This window comes from Anticarsia gemmatalis, chromosome 10 (genome assembly GCF_050436995.1).
Source record: "Anticarsia gemmatalis isolate Benzon Research Colony breed Stoneville strain chromosome 10, ilAntGemm2 primary, whole genome shotgun sequence".
NCBI classification, from domain to species: domain Eukaryota; kingdom Metazoa; phylum Arthropoda; class Insecta; order Lepidoptera; family Erebidae; genus Anticarsia; species Anticarsia gemmatalis.
In genome coordinates, this window is record NC_134754.1 from 725,514 (window position 1) to 750,636 (window position 25,123).

At 34.2% G+C, this 25,123-nt stretch overlaps 1 protein-coding gene and 1 non-coding gene across 2 annotated transcripts in view; one reads left to right on the forward strand and one right to left on the reverse strand.

The window, feature by feature from the left end:
* Window positions 1–1,605: 1,605 nt before the first annotated feature.
* TRNAA-AGC (transfer RNA alanine (anticodon AGC)) lies at window positions 1,606–1,678 on the reverse strand. The gene has a single exon. It is a non-coding gene; the product is annotated as a tRNA-Ala (tRNA).
* A 3,709-nt stretch (window positions 1,679–5,387) lies between these two features.
* The window catches only part of LOC142976006 (juvenile hormone esterase-like), a 30,550-nt gene continuing 10,814 nt past the window's right edge, over window positions 5,388–25,123 (forward strand). The window contains exon 1 of the mRNA XM_076119189.1: window positions 5,388–5,438. Coding sequence (XP_075975304.1) covers window positions 5,401–5,438 — 38 coding nt within the window. The 5' untranslated portion in view covers window positions 5,388–5,400. The remainder of the gene's footprint in view (window positions 5,439–25,123) is intronic.

Consider the following 25,123-nt stretch of genomic DNA (forward strand, 5'->3'; position numbering starts at 1 on the left):
GAAAGTGTTTGTCTGTAACGTTGTTTACGGCGACTTCGACTGTTCATATGGTTTATCTAGGAGATAAACTTGCCGTAGCCAGTTGCGTTTACCGATAAGTAAACGATCTGCGGGTTAAGCAAACCTTAGAGCGGTCATTCCATAGGTGGGTGACCGCATAGTGGTATTTGAACTGGGCGTCACCGTGCTTCGGAGGGCATGTAAGAAGTCTGTCCCGGTGGTTGTCAATTAAGATAATCGTAGTAAAGCCACGTCAAAGGCCTTTCGGGCGGCTTGAACAACTTTGACACTAGGTTGACCACTAACCATACTATTAATAGTAGTTAGTAGTAGTAGAATTTAATATTCATTATCAATTTCAGCATGCCTTAAGTTACATTGGTCTAATACAAATTACTTCTACATATAAGTAACTACCCAATCTTCTATAACATAAATCAATAACCGGTTTGTAACCGAACTACATAATATTTAATCTACATTATGGCTTGACTTTTAAAGTGCAGCCTTCGGTAGAATCTCCCACGTTAAATGTCATACATATCTCCCGGGTATACATGCATTTAATCACTTAATGTAGTACTAATTATGAGTTAACTTACTAATTTGACAGGTGATCGTGAGGATGATTGAATTGGGGGTTTTTTGAAGGTAATTTTATATGTAAGTTTAGTGTGGTGTATACTAATTTTAAGTGACTTAAAAATGGGGGGAGGCCTCTCAATTCGTCGAAAACTTTTGCTTAGATAATTGTGACAATATAGTATTACAATTGAAATGAAAATACAGATTTTTGCTAGGTTACATTGATTAATATTTACTAACTGATAGACTTGGCTATTTTCTGGCACGCAATTTTGTGAGAGTTAATAATTATTATGTTTCCGAGGTAGATTTTATGAAGGAGTAAATAACGTATGTTTTGACCATAGGTTTAAAACTATCTTTATACTAAATCTCACTAAAATTAGGTACAGTAGTTTACCCATAAAAGCGTAAATGACATACAGACTTTTGCGTTTATAATATCAGCATGGATTAAAATCTTTGTGACCTAAATGGGCGTATATCCGACATTCACTTTCAAAGCTATAATCCTATCATCATATCGAAAAAATACTATTATTATATTACTTTTAAGTAAAAATACATATTAAACAAGCCTCTTCAAAACCAATTACTGTTTCATAATATTAAATAATATAGTATTATACAATAATAAGATAATAAAAAGAGCATTTCGTGCGTTTACTGTGAATAAAACTCAAGGTACAATGTCAGTACGAGGTCGAGACTGCATCAAATATAGCTTAGCAGTTTATACGAAAATTTATTACAGATGTTTTGTTGGTAAGCTTCTTTAAGGATATGATCGTACATTATTTGACATTATAACTAGTGAACTCACCCGACTTCGTCCGGGTATAGTACATTTTCATCCCGTTGATACTATTTCCGTGGGTGTTATGCGCGTACATACATTTTAGTAACTAATTTTTATTTATTTAAATAGATTTTCAAGAGAGTTATAAGGCTACAAAATGTATATTTTACATATTTTGCTTAAAAGAAGTTAGTTATTAGACCGTGAAAAAATAAAAGTTTTGGAGGCGCCGGGTATCGATCCCGGTACCTCTCGCATGCTAAGCGAGCGCTCTACCATCTGAGCTACGCCCCCGGTGATAAAAGTGATGAATTTACTGATCTATAACTATATGTCAACTTATTACAGTCGAATAGTTCTAATTCAGGGTTTGGAATTATCAAAATATTTTTTTATTGATAGTTGTTATCAAAAGGAACAGAAGATAGGATTTCATATTTGCTTGTAAATCTTGATTAATAAATTAAACAAAAAATACATTTTAAATAATATTTTAACTAACAATAAATCTGTTATTTTATGGCCTTGTACCTAATACCTATTATAATATTTTTGTTATCATCAATACTGAAATTAATTATTTTTAATTATTACATAAGTTAAAACCATTTATTCTCTTATCTGGACCTGACTTCTTAGTTTAGTTTAGTCTATAGTCCGATCGCACTATAGACACACTAAACGGACTAACTAAAACTGGGCACAGGACGGACCAAGCGAGTACGTGTAATGTATGACAATGCTGGTCACGCCTTTGGATATAACAAGCGTGAAGTTTTAATAAAAAAATATACTCTTAAGCATCAAACAAACAATGTTACAAGGAAGGGTTATTACATAAGAAGACAACACGAAGTCATAATTATTGTATGTTATAAAATAATTATGTACAATTATATCTACTCATAGGCTCGTACATCCTCGTAATTATAAAGGCTATGTTGAGAAGCTTTGCATACATTAAATTGTTATATAAAGGGCGCGCTTACATACATAATTATATGCATAGGTACCTATATCTTATTCTACTGCACTATTTAAATAACTAAGTGGCCCTTGCAACCCTGGCAACCCCTTGAAGAGTAATTTGGGCAAAGGAAAAAATAAATACATGGGATTCATTTTTAGACAAAAATATAGCCCATGCGACATGCATCAACTATATTTACGTAAATTAACAAATCAAAGTGGTCTAACATAACCAATTTCATCACCACGCCAGATTTCATCAAAACCATTTCAGTAGTTTAGCCATTAAAGATCTTGAACTGGCTATAACTTTTGGATATAGAGGAAAATCATAGAGCTTTCTAAAATATGCAAATAGCAAGACCCTAGATTGATCAGTGGCTTATTTTGTTAATTAATCTAACCCTAAGCGAATAAAGTAAGAGAATGAAACATAGTTCACCAGTAGTCCGCGTAGGGCAATTAGTAGTGTCACACTATGACATCATCGTACCTTCAAAACCTTAACCCCCTAAACTAGTCTCCATCATAATTACACTACGGATCCAACAGCAATTAGGGTCAGAGGTCAGCCCTGTTGACCTTCCACCTTGGCCCAAGGTCACGGGTATCTTCAATATGTTATAATAACAACAAAAAGCGTAATTATAGAACAATGCACGTCAACGCTGATGTCTGTCGATATTTAGTTAATTGATGATGCCACTATGATATGTGTGAAGTTGGGAACAAATTTTCCAAGATGTCTGCTGATGATTGATTTAGTTTACCTCTACGAAATAAAAGCGTAATTGTCAGTGAGCAGAATTTTAGGGTACTGCTTCTCGTCTGCTGGAAAAGTGGTATTCTTATTATTTGTATTCATAACATTGTTATTCACGTCTCTTTTTCAAGGAAGTATTGATAAAGGTGTACCAAATGCACCCACGTTTCGTCAATTATAATGTTAATCCCATGTAATAAATGACGAGATTACTGTTATACATCAGACACGTTAGCAAACGCAAAGCTATTGTTGGGAATATAAAAAAAACAATAACTCAAGTATAAAGTGCTACTTTAGCTCATGATCAGCGTTGCACATACCACTACCTAGACCAGAGAGGTATTTTTCAAGGTTACGTCCCCAAAGCCAAAAAATAGGATAGGTAACAAAGACTGGTGATTTTTTCTAGAAGCTGATACCTGTGCAACCAGGCATTGTGCCAGTTGTAGTTACATAATGTAAGCCTTTCTACACATGACCTCCACTATCAATAACATGGCCCATATTATCCACGTGTAAAGTACTAATTAACATATTAATATAATCACTTTAATGATGTTTTTACAACACACAAAAGTAATTCAAAATTGTGTACTTTGAAACATTTTCGTTAGGTAATGTGGTCTTATTACCATTTCAATTGATTTTGAGAACAAAAGAATAATATATGTGCTAATATCCGTTGCAAAATGTGACGAATTTTGAATCGATATTGTTGATTTTATTATAAGGCTTGTTAAAACACCCGGGTTTTATTGTGTTTGAAACAATTTATTCGGAACATAAGGAATATCTTTATAGATACATGATGTGTTTGACTATTTTAAATAACTTGAGAAAGTCGTACAGGCAGTTTTGAAGCTATGAAGATTTTATTAGGTACAAAGGACATGCGGCAAGGTTAGTCTCAGACCTGGAGTCTTTTAAATATTAAATGCTGCTATACCGCTACCATTGCGTCGGGAGATCGTGAGTTCGATTCCCACACGGGACAATAATTTGTGAGTTCCGCAAATAATAGTTTCAGCTCCGGTTGTACTCTGTGTCCGTTGTTTGTATGTTTGTAAAAGTTCCAGCAACACAAAAGCAATTCTCGGTGCGGAGTTTCTTTCGAAATGAAATAAAGAAAATTAAAAGTGTGCGCTGTTCTTTTTAATGGCCGTCGTCCGAGTCAGTTGCATAAAGTTATGCAATTTTATAATAATGACTTGCAGTTTACTCAGTGTAATGTGTTCAGCTGGCTGTGTTTGTTTCAATATTAAAAACTACCTAAATAAATAATCTAGACAAATATTGTAAAAGCGAGAGACTGGAAAGATCCAACAGTAACTGTAAGAGTGGAGGTTCGGGCTTTACGAATTACTGTAGATTTTGATGAAGAGTAAAGATAGCTGAAAAATAATTTTACAAAAACTTTTTTATAAGTAAAGCCTTAAATGTTTTAAAAACCCATATTTTAAGCGGATGGAGCCGGACCAGAATTTCGCGTAAACCGTTCTTTACACGGTTGTGATAGACTACATTCTGAAGACTGCCGAAAGACTTATGAAATATGCCAAAGTGTATTTTCATTCTTGCCTTACTTTGCCGTGATGATAATGGGTGTTGTGCTTAAGGATGCATTTTCATAAATGCGGAGCTTGGCAGAGTAAAGTGTAATGGATCGCGCAGTGACTGAATTATGTGTTGTGCATGTGTTGTGTAAAATTTGCAGAGATCAGATCAAATCTGACGACCATCTTATATATATCGAGTTCCTCCGTGTTTCGGAAGGCACGTTAAATTGTGGGTCGCGGGTGTCATTTTCGGAGATCTTTGACAATCGTTAAACAGTAGTCAGAAGCTTGAAAGTCTGACCACCAGTCTTACCGAAGGGGATACCCTGGTGTTATAACTCAGGTACCTGAGTTGTAGAGGTCAGATAAGCAGTAGCTCCATATAAAACACTAGTATTCAGTTGCATCTGTTGAGACGGGAAACTGACTCTAACATAGCTTGGAAGAAAGGCAAAGCTGAAACAAAAAAAAACATTATTTTCAACAAAATTATACGTCTTAAATATACATAGTAATACATTTAGAATATTCTGGATTATGATTCCAAATAAGGTATACAATATCACTTGTCAAAACACTCTCTCAAGTATGTTTTTTTATTTGTTCTCAAACATTATATTAATATTATTGACAGAGGCCTACGTCAATTTAATATGAAAAGTTATTTAAGCCTTTTTAATTTGCCTTAAGAACCAGTTGAGTTGCAGAACCAAAAGGACCTCGCAATGGCGTTTACTTCTGCAATTGTCGTTCTTCTTTCACTGTAAGTACAAATTTTATTTAAGCTTGATTTATAGGAGTAGGCCAGTCTGTAATTTAGAGGTTTGCAACGTCTAGATTTTATAAGACCTATCAAATTTATTTAATAACCTATCTCTTTTTGGTTTTGAATTTATTTATGTACATCAATTAGGGTTTCTCATTTCTCGACTAATTTTTGTTCCCGAAAACCGAGACTTCTCGAGCCCCTATTCCCGGGAATTCCCGGGAAGTCGAGAATTCGATAAAACCTATTAAATACATATTGAAAACATTATAAAATTGATTAAATCACATTTTCGCTAACAACAATTAGTGAATGTTAATGAGTCAAACAGCTCAAAAATTATAATATTTATTGTCTATCTAGTCTATCTACATATAAAACTACTTGTACTGACTGACTGATTGAATGACTGATAATTATCATCGCACATCCTAAACTATACAAGTTAGAAACATGAAATTTGGACAAGGGGTGCATTTTATGACGTACACAAGTTAAAGATAAAACAATCACAATCACTTATTTAAATTTCTTCACAGAGTTAAATTTTTTTTAAGGAATTTGGGAACTAGACTAAAATATAAGAACGAAATTTAAATTGGCAAACCATCAAACATGCACTTTTAAAATTTGCAATTTACATATAAATGGGTACTTTAATACGACACCGGGTATATTAAAGAACCGAATTATCAAAAGTCGAAGTACATTTTTTTTGTATTTAAGGTATATCTGGGGTTTTTTAGGTAGTATATTATTCAGATCCACTGGGTATAACAGTCAAAATGTTTTATTAAAATACTAATTATCTTGGTTGTTGACGAAAATATAATTTTAGTAATAATAAAATCAGGAATCAGCTCGAAACTACTAATTTTATGGCTTCTCTTATATTTCTCGACTTTCCGGGTACTCGACCAATTTTTTCCCGTCTCGACATAGACCAAATTTCCCGGGAATTCCCGGATCGAGACTTCTCGATGAGAAACCCTAACTCCAATAGAGAGTTTTATGAAATTAGATGCTCAGAATATAGGATAGCATAATTATTGGTAATTGACCTACATATACAATATTCAATTTACAATAAAGCAATAAAAACGTAAATTGATGTTTGTTAGAGAATCACTGCTAAGGGAATGAAAAACCCATTTTCTATTCAGGCGCATCATTCTGCAAAATAAGTATATAATAAAATTACCGAAATGATGTACTTACTGTTTTTTTAAATTCTATTATACACATACTTTAACTTTTTATGTTTAACTTCATATAATTTTACTATTTATCTAGTAAGTGCAAAATGTCCTAAGTTCAAAGTCTTCGTGAATAAACGAGTTTTCATATAATGCAATTAAACGGACAAAACAAATTGGGTTCGTTGTTATATCACACCTATTATGTCGGTAATTAAACGCATTCTTTCATATTTTAGCCAAACGTTGTCACAACAAGGTCTTTATTTAAAGCATTTAGTACATTGAGGTGTAACATTCAATATACGTGAACTTTACCTTTTAGGTGTGAATATGTTTTCTCATTCGTACTAGGGTTTTCTATGCATGGTGAGGCCAGCGGAAGAATGTGTGAAAAAAATGTCTGTAAATGGAAAATGTATGTAAAGGCAAAACATAAAAAGATTACAAGTTTTTAGGTTTTGTAATGATTTGGAAATGAATAATTCCTAAAACCTTGCATGCTTGCGAGCTTTAACCATATTAGAAAAATCCCATATCGCATAAGACCTGTGTAATTAACAAAAGGCCCCTCTCCGAAAGGAGGCCCCGCCAGCAGTAAAACATTGAAACATTTACGGGTGAAAATTAATAATTGTTTGAACGTTAAAAATAGTGCTATGTCTTGAGAATGCAATATGAAATATTGCATATTATATTTATTATGTGGGCTGTTCTCAACAAGACTGTCCAATCACCATAACGCATGAACATCCTAACACCTCTCATTAACAAGAACTTGATACAAAATGACGTAATGACGATGATTGATGATTGTTGTCACTAATTACGATTGATGACCAATTACTGCCATTTGGCTGCCACCCGATAGTGGAGCTGCTTTGAGCTGGCGCCGTCACTAGGACGCAAGAACGGAATGATGGCGCCGAGCTTTGCTACACCAGGGCTTAGGTACTCCTCATTTCACTTATGAAAAACTAGCTGACCCGCGCTTCGCTGAACTTCGCTTGCGTCACATAAGAGAGAATGGGTCAAAATTTTCGTCGTGTTTGCAACATTTTTAACTGGTACTGTGGTTCTATTGGTTGTAGCGTGATGATATAGCCTGTACCCTTCTTCGATAAATAGCTATTTAACACTGAAATATTCAAATCGGACCAGTAGTTCCTGTGATTAGCGCGTTCAAACAAACAAACAAACTCTTCAGCTTTATAATATTAGTATAGATCGGCGAAATCTTTCAGCATTAGTGGAGCTATTGTTCATCTTGGAAATAATTTATCCAGGTGCGTAAAGGCCAACTATATTAATTATCTTGTGATGTCTTACCATCCACGCAGGTGGACAAAGTGAAATAAACTCGCTATATCGGAGATATTATCCGTGCAAGTTTAGTAAAGACGGTATGTGAGACCAATACAGGGTTTTTAACCCTAGAAAGATAATCATATTGTATAGTAGTGAAAAGATACTCATGCGTAATATTGACTCACGCTCGTCGTTATATTTCAAAATCGGTGCAACTTACCTTATTGACACGCCACACAGTAGCCCGCAGTGACCAGTGAAATGTCCGAAACGCACAGGCGATGCATTCGTGATATTAAGAAAGATAGAGTGATATTTCGCAATGGGTCCGCTCCGCTCGCAATGGGAACCGGACTTTACCTTTCCGTAGATCGTTGCGTGTGTGGCTGGCATAACCTTTCTTCATTCTTAGAGGAAAAAACTCTTGCCCTGCAGATAGGCAGCAATTTATTTCTTTATTTGGAAGAGGAGTTCATGTAAAAGCGTGATCAAATGGGTAAAGAAAGAGCTAGAATTGTAAAAACTCTTTCTACATTTTCCGTAGGTTTTTTAACACTTAATTTATTTCCAAAGGTAAACATAAAAACCAATTAATTAAATAAGGAAAACAAACTGAATTAAATTACACTTTCACTCATTATTGACACAGCGCATACATCGTAAATTTTCAAACCGATATACTATTCCATTTTAATATCTACACCACCCACAATAAAGTCGAAAAAGCGATAACAGCGTCTGTTGACAGTCTGCAACTTTTTTATTCTCTTCATTGTACTATTTCGGATTTTATAGTTATTAAGCTAAGGTTCAATATGCCTTGATAGATTTTCTTGTAGTCTTGAATTTAATCATGTTTACCGGTGCATCACAAATACTTTGTTTATCCAATAAATATGCAATTATTATGAATTTATGTGTAATGGTAGATCTTATCGAAGATTCAATTAACTATTACTTATGTAATAAATATTCTATAAATATTAATTTGCACCTCGAAGTTATTTGGGTTAGGTTTTAATGGTTACTAAAAGGTTTTATATTATAAACTGGAAGTTATGTATTATCCAGTCAAGAATATTTTAAATCCAATAATACTCATGCCGCTTCTGAGTTAAAAGAACGAAAACGAAAATTGATACAAATTAAAGTCGGCTACAAGTCGGCCTGAAGATTAGTTACGGCCCGATAGACATGGTCATACACTCGCACTGTTTTAAATGTCATCATAACCAATAAAAAAATAATATGAAGGACTTTTATATATACATTTTACTTCTAATTTTCCTGGAAAAAAAAATTGTATACGTATATGTCCAAGCAAACAGCTGGTTTCCTATAAATCTGTCTAAAACACAGCGATGCCCAATGAACCATCGTGTCATCAAGTATGTAGCAACATTACCGGACGAACATTACCGCTGCGTAACATTCTCATCAAGCAAGATGACGTTACAACACTGCCAAATAATAACCAATGTCACTCACTTGAAACTAAAGTTTTTCACGTTTTTTTTTCTTATATATGTTACTGTAAAAGCCCGACCGGTGGTAAATCCTAAGATTTTCCGGTATAACCTAAGATTTACCAACTCGCAATGGTAAAAGTCCGAACAATTCTTTTATTTCGAACTTTTACCTATATTCACTTGATGATGTCGAGATGTCGCCGGAGCCCCGCTTCGCGGGGCTCCTCCTACTGGGTGGTTAAAAAAAAATAACCACGAAGGCTAAGGTGGGAGCTTCGCTTCGCTCGCTCCCACCTTAGCCTTCTAACCTAACCTACCCATGTCGCTGTGCCCAAAACTCCTTCTTTATAACTATGTCACAGTATATAACTATACTGTGAAATAGTTATAAACATAATTATGAAGGAGGATTTTTTATATACCGTAACATAGTTTTTAAACTCGGACTTTTACCATTGAGAGTTGGTAAATCTTAGGTTTTACCGGAAAATCTTAGGATTTGCCACAGTTCGGGCTTTTACAGTAACATATACATGTATACCTACATAAGAACGACAGGCATACCTGCTTACACAAGAGACTGCTCATGTGGTCTGAGAGGTCGCGTATGCAACTGCTAATCCCTAGGTCTCAGTTTTGATTTCGTGGCTGGACAAAATGCTAACTGGCTTTTCTAGCTTCCGTTGAAAGGTTCTATAAACTGTATCTAGAATTTAGTAACGTGCCCGGCATACTGGCCATAAACTCGACTATTACATGGGATTAATAGTATTAACGGGGAAACATGCTATTCCATACAATTCTGTCTATACCTTCGGGTATAACAAGTGTAATGTTATAAAATAATAATGATCTTGATAGTTAGAAGACGCTTACTATAAGCGTAAATTAGCTAAAATATTTGCTCAAATAGGCCTTGAATAGCAAGATGTAAAGTAACTTGCGAATCGTGGGACATAAACCTACATCCTTTAATACAATTTGACTTAAACACATAGAGTAACTTTACACGCAAGCAATTTAAATTAAACCTTGAAATTGTAAAGCTAAAGTTCAGTTTGGTTCAAAGGTTTACAATGTAATGTGACAATAACAAGATTCCCGCGTAAAATAATGGCTGTGCGTTTGCGCTTGCAAAATGTTTCATAGATCAATTCATGTTAGACATACAGAAGCGACCTTTAGTTTGGTTTCTAATGAACCAAGAGTTTAGTAGATGTTTCATTTAATGACACAAAAAATAGATTTGGTGTTGAGCTTGTGAACCACATCTCCGGCGCCTGGGAGGACTCACACGATGCTCTCGGCATTTTCTGTGATTTGTCCAAGGCGTTCGACTGTGTCCCTCATGAAACATTGATCAGGAAATTACATCACTACGGTATACAACATTCGGCACTGAATCTTCTTATCTCGTATTTAGATAATAGGATTCAAAGGGTCGAGGTTAACGGTAAGCGATCTGCGGGATCTGCGGTTAAAATGGGGGTGCCTCAAGGCTCAATACTCGGTCCTTTTTTGTTTCTAGTTTATATTAATGATTTACCACATCTTGTTAAGGATAGTCACGAGATAGTACTGTTCGCAGATGACACTTCATTATTGTTTAAACTTAAACGACAACAAACCACTCTTGACGACGTGAACATTGCTATCTCAAAGGTGGTACACTGGTTTGATGTTAACAATTTGCTTTTAAACGAGCAAAAAACTAAATGTATAAAATTTGTAACACCTAATGTCAAACCAGTGAAAACAGCAGTAAAGATGAAGGAAGATGTGTTGGACCTTGTGGATAATGCTAAATTTTTAGGCATTATAATAGATTGTAAGTTACAGTGGGGACCACATATATCACAATTGGCGAATAGACTTAGTTCTGCAGCCTACGCGGTCAGAAAAATTCGTCAACTTACTGACATTGAAACAGCTAGGTTAGTCTACTTCAGTTACTTCCATAGTGTCATGTCTTATGGAATTCTACTCTGGGGTAATGCTGCCGACACCCAAACCATCTTTGTGCTGCAGAAAAGGGCTATTCGTGCAATTTATAACTTAGGAAGTAGACATTCACTAAGGGAAAAATTCAAGGAAATAAATATAATGACAGTGGCAAGTCAATATATTTATGAAAATTTAATTTATGTACATAAAAATATCGCTCTTTTTAAAAAAAAGAGTGACATGCACAACATAAATACACGCAATAAAGACAAACTTGTTATCCCAGTCACTAGGCTCCAAAAAATAAATAAATCCTTCAGAGGTCAGTGTGTGCGATTCTACAATTAAATCCCGAGTGAAATTCAAAATTTAAGTCTCAATAAATTTAAGTTATTAGTTAAAAGTAATTTATGTCGTAAGGGATATTATACTATTAAAGATTATTTAGATGATAACAAAGCTTGGGACTGTGCTGCTTCTACCAAGTCTATTTCAAAATAATGTATTACAATTTGATATTATGACATTGTTATTAATTTATTATGACATTGTTATTAATTTGTTATATTTCATTAATATGACATTGTTATTAATTTGGAAATATTGACATTTAAAAAGAGCAAGCCGTGAGTTTCTTGCCGTTTCTTCTCACGAGCAACAGCTTTTCCGAAACGGTGGTAGATAAAAAATATTTTAACGATTTCAAATACTTGTTAAAGTTTATGAAATAAAGAATATTTGACTTTGACTTTGACTTAGATTAAGTATTTTACAAAAAACCTTAAGACTTTTTACATGTAAACCCTTCACTTTAACTCTATTTATTAAAGTAAACCGCATCAAAGTACGTTGCTTAGTTAGAAATATCTTAGTACTAGGTGACCCGCGCAACTTCGCTTGCGTCACATAAGAGAGAATGGTGACATTTTTTACTCGTACTCTGCTCCTATTGGTCGTAGCGTGATGATATATATCCTATAACCTTCCTCGATAAATGGGCTATCTACACTGAAAGAATTTTTCAAATCGGATCAGTAGTTCCTGAGATTAGCGCGTTCAAACAAACAAACAAACAAACAAACTCTTCAGCTTTATAATATTAATAATAAGTATAAGTATATAAGTATACAAGTATAAGTATAGATACATAGGGACAGACAGCGGGAAACGATTTTGTTTTATAGAGACGTAGAGATTTTTGAACATACATCCATCTGATTGCAAACTAGTATAGGCCATAATATGGCTAGCAACTAATCAATGTAGAAAACACACATCTTCGAGACCTAGTAAAAATAAGGGCAGCGGTGTATAGGTAGAGTGATCACTGTGTTTAAAATGCTGACAAAATGGCAGTTAAAGTTGAAAGTTTAAAATAAATTAACTTCTGCTATTTTCCGCTACTTCATAGAGGAGCGATGATCTAAATACATCAAATTTCCAATGCATTAAAACTCCCTAAATGTTATTCGTAGCAGAGTTTCGTAAATAAACCGAATCTATTAATGAAATGCATTAATTAATGTCCGTTTTTTGTAAATTACAAACAAAATGAGTTCGTTGTTTGGTAAACCGTCACTCTTTGTATAAAATTATTTTACAAAGTACACTAAAAACTAAAAAGATTTAATAATATCTTTTGGTATCATTAAGGTGCAGCGCAGACGGCACACTTTTTGTGTGATCGAGTCTGTGTACTAATGTGGTAAAGTCTATTAAAAACTTAAACTTACCGTATTTTGTTTTTTCTTTAGACTCATACATGTCCAAACAGGAGCGGAATAAACAATACAGCACACTTCATCCCACATTTTTCTTTTTAAATGTCTATCATGATATTCTGCAGACTCGATCGCACACAAAAAGTGTGCCGTCTGCGCTGCACCTTAAGCTAAGAATAGGTACAGTCGAGTTCTATAATATGTGACCGTGTTGATGGATCAAAAATATATAGGCAACGGTAAGTTTCATAAAAATCTAAACAGCTTTGCCTTGCAATAAAATGTTTACATTCTGTGACATCATAAATATGTAACTACATAATATCAATAATATTGCTACAGACAATGACTCAAAGTATTGTGCGCAATTTCTTGTTCATTTTATTCAGTGCAAATATATATCAACCTCTTTACGGAAAAATCCTTTTGAAATGTTGTTCTTTTTTAGAATATTGAATTAAAAAAAATGTATTGTCAATTTTGACATCTGCCTGCATCCGAATACATTTAAACTGGATCCTTTTTCTGAATTGATAAGTTTAACAATTTTCTTAAAATAAAACATTAAGTGTTGCTTTAGTTATGTATCGAATAGACGAACACACGAAACATGTTATCGTGACTTTAAAAGAACAGGGGAATTCATCCTCGCATGTGGCGGAAGAGTTGGGTATTTCGGTTAGTATAAATACTACATTAATGAACTAATTTATTTTGCCTTTCTGTACTCACTGGCTACTTATGTGAATAGGCTAGTTCTGATTTTAAATTATTTGCTGTTCGCAGAGAAATACAGTTGATTTGTGGTGGAAAAGATGGCAAGAAGAAGGGGCTATAATCAAGCACGTGTCTAGTGGTAGACCTCGAAAGACAAGTAGAGAACAAGATGAACAGCTTATTACAAGGGTGCGGAACCAAAGATTTATACATACTTCATTATTTGCCGCCGAATTATCTGTGTCAAAGTTAACCGTGAGGAGAAGGCTTAAAGAAGCTGGACTCCATTATCGCCAACCTGCTCGGAAACCTCTTCTGACTGACCGACATAAAATGTTACGGTTGAATTTCGCAAACAGATTTTTAAACCACAATTTTGATGACGTGGCGTTCATGGATGAAAAAGTTTTTGTGTCAGATAAAGATGGGCGTATATCACTTTATCGAACTGACAATACTAGATACAATGAAGAAAACATTCTTCCTCACAGACGAAGTGGGCGTATCTCTTGCGCTTTTTGGGGTTGGATGAACTCAGCAGGGCCTATGGAATTATGCGAAGTCACCGGTCGTATGACTGGTGCCGATTATGTAGACATCTTAAAAGATGTATTTCTACCTACCGCTAAAATTGTTTATCCCGATGGTCATCGTATTGAATTCATACAGGACGGAAGTTCTGTTCACAATGCAAGAAGAGTCCAGGAGTGGATAGTTCAACAAGAAGATTTGCAGTTGATTAAACTTCCGCCAAGAAGCCCTGATCTAAACCCCATTGAAAATTTATGGGGTCTAATGGTTCAAAATTGGGATTCCACGCGGGTCAGATCAGTAGCCAATTTGAGGGCCCACGTACATGAGATTTGGGAAGGTTTTAGAAGTAGCACCGCCTGTTCTAACATGACTGCATCAATGCGTGAACGTCTTCAAAATGTTATTGATGCAAATGGTGGATATACCAGATTTTAAAACTGACAACATTATTACTAGAACCCTACCTGGAACCTTACTATAAATGTTATGTTTTAAGAAGTACAGTTATTTTTTTTTTTTAATTTAGAACTCAGTTAATAATAAAATAGAATAAAAATATTACCTTTAAAATAATTGCGTTTTTTTTTTGTTAGCCTGTACTGTCCCACTGCTGGGCAAAGGCCTCCCCCATTTTCTTCCAGTCCCCTCTATCTCCTGCTATTCGTGTCCAATTAATATTAAAGGCATCTAGATCGTCACGCCAGCGCTTCTTGGGTCTGCCCCGACGGCGACGTCGCTCTGTAGGCACCCATTGCGTGCTGATCCGTGCCCAAAATAATTGCGTTGTTACTTTTAAAAATACTTCATAAATGCTTTGAAAAAATACGTTTATTAGTCTGCTTTGACTATAATATTTCCTATGCATATACCCTGGATAGTCCATTGAAATGTTACATGAGTTTTACATTTGTTAGAGGACGCAATTTTATTTATGGAACATGTAGGGGGGTTCAATAGAAGCTTAACTTGTAATTTGTGGGGTCGCTCACTTTTTTGCTTATAACTTCTTTAATTGTCATTTTAGGGCAAAAAGTCATCAAACATATTTGTCGGCAAAATAATTTGCTACAAATTATGCTTTTACAATTTTATTGTAAGACGCATAGTTTCCGAGATATAGCGAAAAAAGTGTTTCCACCCCCTTCTCCAAGATGTCGGCCGGGGGACAAGAGTGGCGACCCCACAAACTTCAAGTTAAGCTTCTATTGACCCCCCCTACATGTGCCATAAATAAAATTGCGTCCTCTAAGAAATGCAATATTCGGCCCTCAAATTGTAACATTTCAATGGACTAGGACTACAAAAACCTAATTTATGAACTAATGCTGATGTTAAGCAATGTTGTCAGATTGATAGATCACAGTGGCAACGTCGCATGTGTCATTTATTATTGACAGCGAAAATGCAACATATTTATGAACAGTATATATGATGACATTTTATTTATGTCAAAGTTTGTATTGAACTTTATGATCATTACAACGCTGATAATATTTTGAAACATTGGCATTGCCAATATATTATTGAACTCGACTGTACAATCAGCGTCAATAATATGTATTACAGTGTCACATTTACAAAAGCATCTTTATTAATTTTAACTGCACGTTTGGCGCAGTGGTTTAAGCGGTCACCTCGCCGCAACAACCGTAGCGCCGCGTGTGGTGGGTTCGAATCCCACCCGGGACAAATATTTGTGTGATGAGCACGAGTATTTGTTCTGAGCCTGGATGTTAATGTATCTATATAAGTATGTATTTAGAAGTATATAAGTATGTTTATCAGTTATTTGGTTACCATAGTACAAGCTCTGCTTAGTTTGGAATCAAATGACCGTGTGTGAATTGTCCCAAAATATAAAAAAAAAAAAAAAATAGAGAAGTGAATGTACCACTAATTAATTTAAGTAATTTGACAACCACTGCGTATGGTTTGTTGATTGTAACACTACATTTATATATATACACAACAGAAATTGTAACACTACATTTGCTCGTATAATTATAATTTGACGTTGATTGTTTTAGGCAAATATTCTCAGAAGATGTTTAGATATTTTTTATAATAAATATTTAAAAAAAATTGTGGAATACACTGATTTATGCCACAACTTCTATTTTGATTTTTTATTGTCGTTGACCTTATCGACCGACGCGACGTCGTCGCAACGTTCAGTCATCGGCCTGTTTATGAATTACCGATTTATAAGATTTGTTTAATAAGATAAAAGGATTGCATTAGTAGTCTTTTTGACTATATACTTGCTTAAGTAATTTATCTAAATATAATATACATGATGTGTCATCCTGAGTATCTTTAACGTAATTCATTTTAAAAAAAATATAAAAGTGTTGCTCCTTGACATCAAACCGATGCTACTGTTTTAAATAAATTTGGCATGGGAAAAAAGTATTTAACAAAACCTTTATTTAACCGAAGACTATTATGTCCAAAAATTCGCCTTTAATATAAGTTAGTTTACTTCCACATCAAATCAAATATAAAATAGGCAGAATATTAGGGTATTGTCTACTCTCATAATTTATTCTTTAAGCGCACACGCATGTACGATCACGGATAACTACGATGTTATCGAAACACAAAGATTTATTGTTTCTTCCACCGAAACTGTTTAATGGTAGCCAATTGCTAGCTTTAAATTATTATCAATTACTGCCTTTTTGTATGTGAATAGTGATTTAGGTAGTAATATTGTGATTGTTTTAAGCGGATATATTGTTTTTTAATTCAATTATTATTTGTTTTAAGGATTTTTTTAAGAACAAAGCTCGCCGAAAATAGCGGGAGACATACACAACTATTATACCTTTACTTACCTTTTTTTTGAGGTAATCAATGCAGTGCAATGCAAAATTAGAGTAAAATAATACCTATTTGTGCAGGTTTTTTCTCGCATATTATCTCCAAAATATAAATTAGGCAAATTCTACGTAAAAGTAATTTCGAACTAAACTTTCAGAAAATAAAATGCAGTTCAGTAAAATAAATTAACAACACAATTTCTATCCGAGAATCGAACATGAAGCTTCTTCACAATTCACAAACTCAACCACGTTTTATACAAACCACAGACGCAGTTAGTTTAACTAATAATCAATTAAGGTCTTTTCATACACCATTAAAGTAATTTGTTCAAACGTAGCAGTAATTTATTTGATTATTTACTTTAGAAAATGATCCGAGGAAATTGCGATATTGACCTATGGATTATTTGTTTAGTAATATATGTTTATATGTGTAGTTTGTGTCTACTTATGTGGGAACTTATGAACATATTTGTTGGTTAAATGAGTTCGTAAAGTACATTTAAATAGTAAACATATTTTGTGTCAAAACCTTTATTTTAGATGTTGTACCCTAATTAACAAGCCTGAAAGTCTGACAACCAGTTTTATGGAGGGGTATCGTATACCAATCGATAATTCCGATACCCGAGTAACTGGATTGTGGAGCTGCATCCGGTGAGACTGGATCGACTCCAACATAGTAGAAAGAAAGGCTAGGATAATAAGCATAAGTTAGACATTCTGTTTGATTGTTACGTTTGCAAAGCCAATCCTCAAACCGATCTTGATGAAACTTAGCATGGTGGTTCCGCTTAAATAAATCGTACTATAATTGATAAAAAATATTATGCGACTGAAGCTGTGCACGTCAGTTATTTATTTAACTAAAGGTACTAAAAACAAAAGAACTGCACGTTTGGCGCAGTGGTTAAAACAGTCACCTCGCTACAATAACCGTAGCGCCGCGTGTGTTCGAATCCCATCCGGGACAAATCTTTGTGTGATGGGCACAAGTATCTGTTTTGAGCCTGGTTTTTGATTATCTATATTATGTATAATATATTTAAAAGTATATAAGTTTGTTTATCAGTTATTTGGTTACCATAGTACAAGCTCTGTTTAGTGTTAAAGTTACTCCATGTCAGCTGTACAATGATAAATAATGCAACACTGCCACTGTCCACTAATAACTTCACACATTTCTCACGCCATGTCGAAACTATCATTTATAAACTTTGTAATTAATGTTTTAATAGTCTGTATGTGAATAAATCTTTTATTATATAATAATGTATATGTTTTCGTAAAAAGGTGTAATTTTATCATTCTCATTAGCTTTTGTTCAAAGGTGTGAATGTGGATTTTTTATTGATGGTTATAAATATTACAAAATACCTGAAGTTTTAGTAGTAACTACTGATCTTTAGGTCTTCCGTTTGATTCCAAATCATCTGATCCGGGAAAATTGGGTAATATTTCCGTAGTTTGGTCTCACTTTATTAATTACGAGCACAATGTAAATAGCGAAACACGGCATATTAAATGCAAGTAGGTACACCTCGCCTACCTATTTAAGCATACCGGGATTAAAAAAGATAATGAGAGTATTATAAAATACAGTACAGATATCATATTGTCGTCTGAATGCCATTATTATTAGGGATCAAGTCTACTTATATTTAGTTGCGAAGATAATGTTTCTTAAGACAAATTACAAAGGACTAGACAATTAAATCCGGGCAAAAATATGTACATACCTAACATACGAGTATTATCTATGTCCTCTACATACAATCAAGGCAAATCTGTGGTTCTTTTACGCATTCACGTAAATAGCAGCCAATCTCATTAAGTTAACAAATTAATCTTATTACTAAGCTACAAAAACCAAACAATTTGACTCAATTCAATTACCAGTTCGTGGTACACACTATCGCAATTTAAACCATTTATGGGTTATTTTTTACTCGGTTACGACAACCCATGAGAACATCCTTCAAGTTAGATTAGAATCGAGAGCTCTGCTTACCACACGATACGAATATCGCAATAATAAGCACATCTGTGTTGGAGGCTTAATTAGATCGGTTTGAAAACTTTTTAAGATAAGCCTTAACACCATTAAGTGCGAAATTATTTTCATAACGCTTTTTATTTTAAATTTTTTATAAAAATTTAGTCGAATTAAATTAAGAAGGCGATTTTAGGTAACTAGTTTTCCGCCCGCGGCTTTGTCCCTTAAAAATCCTCTCTTAGTAGTCCTCTGCACTTATTAAGGAATCTTCACAGCCAACTTTCTGCGCTCAGTAGTTTCGGCTGTGCGTTGTCCATCAGTCTTTCACTCTGTAATGGAAGAATTTTATAAATACCTCTTTTGCGCACTAAATCTAGTGCCTTATGTACCTATACACCCAGCCTACCCTTGGGGTAACAAAGGGATGATGTCATGTAACACTAAAACAATGGGTAATAAGACACCATAAATCTAATCCCTATAACCTTAAATATTTACAGCGTTCATACATCACTTGGAAATCGTCCATTTTTATCTGTTCTAGTGACGCGTTGCCTTGACCGGGAGTCGAACTCATTGTTGTGCATTGTTCTGCAGGATACAGGCTACATTTATTTGTTTTATCTAACGAGTGACATTCAAGGTGAAAATGTTAATAAAATAAATCATTTGTGAAATAAGTTTTGTTTTATGCGTGTCTGTTTTGCTTTATTTATTTGAAAAAAGCTCAAACTTCAGTTTTGCTTGTATACAATTTTGAATACTCGTAAAATAAATTTAGCCTAGGTTATTGATGTTGATTATTATGAGCGAAAAAGATTTTCAAATCGGGACAAAAGTTTCTTAGATTTTCGGAGAGAAACTAAAATACATATTTTTTTACTTTATAGTTTCGGACTGCAACTATTAAAATAAATATTATGTAGAATTATCATGCGAAAGCTTAAAATAATAAGTTCAGTAATTTTGGAGTTGGTTTCGATCATTATAATTGTCCTATTCGATTTGGTGTATGTTTGCTTCATAATTCTTATGACCGTTTAATTTACAGAACAGTCTTGATGTAATTTCAATGGCTAGACTAAGTGTTAAGTAATAGACTAATTAATAAAGGAACAAAAGTCGGATGCGATTTGTTTCAGGACATCGCTTGTAAATCAGGTGCAGCCAGGGTCGGATAAAAGTCAATCATGTAGGGTGACCATGCGGACAATAATTGCGCTCTATAGTGTGCAAAGAAAAGCTGTGAATGGTGATGATAATGACCAATAATGAGCTTTAAACATCCACTTTATGGGCAACTACTTTATGGAGGCTTCTGTTGATTAAATTATATTTAAGCTTTGGTTTCCTTTTTTATGTTGGATTGAGTCTGATTGATTCAATGTCGGCTGGATTTATCAGTTGAGCTACGTGTTAATTTATAGTGATTAGATTAATTAAGTCGCCGGGAAGGTTTCTTTACATAGGTACCTACCCAATGTCAATACATGTTATGAATGCTTTACCAATTTGGATATTATAGAGTTCTCCTAATTTCTTGTTAACTGTGGTTTTGAAATATAATTTTAATAATCCAGTGGATATTTTAAATAGGGGACCTTTGATTTCGTAATGTTGGTAGTACTATAGCTCAGTTATTCTATCTATTCAAATGAGCTAATAAAAGTAAACTTTGATCGGAAGAGTTATATTACCCGATTTGTCTAAATGCCAGTAACAAACCTCGTGATGTTTAAAAGGTGACGAATACTAACTAAATGTTTTAACAACTACAAATTCCTCAGTGTTAACCAAAGCATTAAGAAAAATGCCCCTTTTAGTATAAGTTAAGTCCCCAGTGGTGTTTTAGTTAAAAAAAAATCTAGAGTTTCACAATCAGACACTTTTGAATTCTGATCTGATGAAAATTTAGAAATAATGTCTATTCGAGTAAAAGGTGTTAACGTTTGTATTTTCACCTATTGTAGTACCCATAAATTACTATCTAACAGTCTGCTGGTGAGCATTAAAACGGTGCCTATAACTAAAGCGGAAAATTGAAATGCACATATTATTATTTTTGCTTCGATTAAAGTATTACTTGTTCTTGCCACTTCACTTGCAACCTTATCATACCAAACATTACCACTTAAACGCAAGCATTCAAACAATTATTGTGAGAACATATTACATCGTAAAATTAAGTAAAAATATCACATTTTGATAATAATTCCGACCTCTATGTAAGGTTAAATGTGTGAACACGAATCATTTACTTACATAGTCATACTGTATCGCTCACATTGTTCGACCAAGTATATTATTATACAAGATTTTATTCGCTTATTGCATTTTATTTTTAGGGTTCAGTACCCAAAGGGTAAAACGGGAACCTATTACTAGGACTTCCCTGTTTGTCTGTCTGTCCCAAGTCTCTCTCTCAGTATCTCATGAATCGTGATTAGTTAGACAGCTGATATTGTCACAGATGATGTGTTTCTGTTGCCGCTATATCAACAAATATAAAAAACAGAGTAAAATTAATGTTTAAGGGGGCATTCTCATAAAACAACGTGATTATTTTGCTATTTGTACGGAACTCTTTGTGTGTGACTCCATCTCGCACTTTACGGGTTTGTTATGTGTGTAATTATATACGTCTTTCCCTTGAAATGTGGAAGCGTTTTGGGTAATTCTAATTACTATTTTGTATGAATGAGTAAAGTGCTTCTAATGTATGTAATTTACATATCTCTATGAGAAAACGTTTCCGACTGCAGTTGCTGATATGAAATTAAGCAATTATACTAAGTTACTGTTTTTGGATACATATAAAATATCATGTTTGTTATATCCGAAGATATAGTGTAGCGAGTAGAAGGTATGCAGAGGTGGATAAAATAAACCCGCGTTTTAATAATTGAGTGCGCCTATTGCCATATACTAGGCACGTACGTTACCAATGTTCGGACTTACACTATATAAGTATGTAGGTATAGTAAGATTTTAAGTATTAATTTTACCTGTTTAAGGCTTAACTGTTACTAATAAATTAATTTTAATCATAAATCTATTACTGTCCTACTACTGGGCATGGATTTACTCCCAAAATGAAAAAGGTAAAGCTTTAGAGGAAAAGTTTTTGCATAAAATATATTAAACATTGAAAATAGTTACCTACCAACTTATTTTTGGAAGTAACAAAACTTGCCAACTTATTGCTTCTTGACATATGAAATTCGCATCGTTGTCACCCAATATCCCACTTCTTATTCAGTAACACAGGAAGTAAACAATTACTATTAACAAAAAGCATTACAAACACAGCCTCCGACCTTACACTCCAGGACATCACACCTACAAAATTCGCGAACTGAACTTTAACTAAACTAGGTCAGCACATACTTTAAATTCTTTCCTACAAAGGTCAAACCGCGTGGTGCACCTAGTGTTATTGTCAAAATCTTACACAACACTTTAATTGTTCCATTATTCGGATTCGGGTGACCTCAAATTCGGTACGGATGTTAAGAAACAAACCATTTGTTTTGTTGTAAGAAGATCCGTTCAGTGATAACTGATGGACACCCTATTTGCGCCATCGCCCTTTGTTTGAAGAAAATTTAATTATGTGTGCAGTTATGCGTGGAGTTGGGTATTATGATACCTAGGTATAAAGCAAGGTTCTGTGTAGGTACTGCTGTCTGCTATAGGACTAAGAACAAATTTTATAGTATCTTTTAATCATTTTGTAGTTATTATTCTCTGAACCATCGATATTAAGTTATTGCTTAAGACCGAAATACTGTTACAGTCTAGTTCTCGAGTTTGGGTGGTAAGGTTTTAATGAATACATTTTTAAATTATTAACTAAATTATTTATCTTGATCTGCAAGTAAAATACGTATTGACACTCCCAAAAAAAGGAACCAGCGTTGAGCCACCATTTTAAATATTCTTCAATAAATGAGAAGCAATTGCCTGCACAAAGTAGGTAATTCCACGAAAATATTTCTTACAAAATATAAGCATTACCATACAATAACCGTAATAACAAACTTCTCATGCTCACAAAAACATGAAAAAGTCCAAATTAAGACTAAAATTTACGTAATTAATTAACAACATCCTGTAGACATACTTACATAATTTTACTTCATTTATAAAATAAGTTTGAGGGGGACCTAGTTGACCTTACATATTTACAAAGCGTGACGGTGACATAAAGAAAACAATATTATCATAATAAACGGGAATGAAACGTGAATGCTGTATTTTATCCCGGATCGTCTCATGATTCGGTGCCTAGCTACTGAAAGACATAAGCCTCGTCCCGTTTACGCCAGTCAAGAGGTCTCGGGTTCGAATCCTGGGTCTGTCTCGGGTTCGAAAGTTGAGGTTGTAGACCACCGTGCCTCAGAGAGTACGCAAAGCCACCACTTCCGTTGGTCCTGCACCTGATCTCGCACTGGTCGTGTCGGTTAAGCCGTCCCATCAGGCTATGAGAGTACGGGAATAGAGAGTGTACCTATGTATTGTGCACACACTTGGACACTATAAACAAAGTCCTACACAGTTAGCTGGTTTCAATGAAACTGGTTGCACTAGTCGAATATTAGCTAGGAGGACATTACATTACATAGCACAGAATATGACTAAAGATAAAGAACATAATATCTGAAAAAAATCATTACAACATTTTACAGACAGAAACAAATATTGTTTTATCGTAAGCTTGCCCACTAACATTTAATAAACCATTAGCACTGTCAAGCTTGACCACTCAACATTTAATAATAATCATTGGTTACTTAGCTATCGTCAGCTGTCATCTTTGCCCCGCGGCATCACCCGCTCACTTACTTGTAAGTCTTGTAACCGATTGTAATCTGTCAGTGCTTAAGGTTTAATTGATTGAGCTGATCCTAGATGTACAATGTCTATGTTATGTAAGTAGTAAGTAAATGTTGAAATAGGTCTTGAAGAATGTATCACCATTGTTTTTTGTATGTTGTAGAGTTTCTGAAAGTAATAAATTATGCTCCTGTTGTTGTATAAGCTACTTTGGATTTGAGTTGTTTTTTTGGTTAGTCAAATATTTTTCTGTGTGAGTGTCCTTCAGCTGGGCAATGACTTCTTATTTTTTTTTCATATCTCCCTTTTTATACCAGTTATAGGATCTACATATATACCAGTTACTTTAAAAAATCATTTAGTGTAGCATTTTCCTATCCCTATCGATAAATTCTGTAAAAATCTGATAAACGTACTTATTTAAATGTCAACCGTTGGCTAGTTGATCGTACCGACTGTAGAAAATTCGCTACAAGTTTTCAGGCCTTCGCGTCCTTTTTAACCCAAATAAAATGCGTATAATAATTATCTGCTTTATTTTTATACAGAAATTAATGTTAAAAGACACACTTCTACTTCGCAATCGCAGATTAATTATTCGTCATTTCTAAGTAAGTTACAGAGTCCACTTTATTACACGAAGATTGTTAAACAAATTGGGTTTCCCCATTAACAAGCAGTCTATCAAATTTTAACCGCCTTTGATGACGTAATGCATCCTAATAAAGGTTCTATTACCCACAAATCAATAAAAGTAAGCCTATTAACAACCACTTGTGTAGGAGTTATAGGAAACGATTAGTTTCAACAAGAACATGCGACTATAGTTGAACGAGTCAATCCATTGATATATGTTTAAGGAGGTGATAATTATAACGTGTATTTTGTAAGGTTTATAGTTAGGTCATGTACAGTGGATCTCAAAGCTTAAATCGAAACTGGTCGGTAAACGATCAGTGGGTTAAGTAACAGTAGCGCAAATATTGTTTTGATGGGTAGCCGCAGAGTAGTAATAGAGTTGACCGTTTACTGCTGCTGGGAGAACGTAATAGTTAGTCCAGATTGTTAATAGTTAAAATAACAGTGAGGTTTTCTTATATGTAGACGTTTATTTTAGAATTTAAAGTAGTTTATTT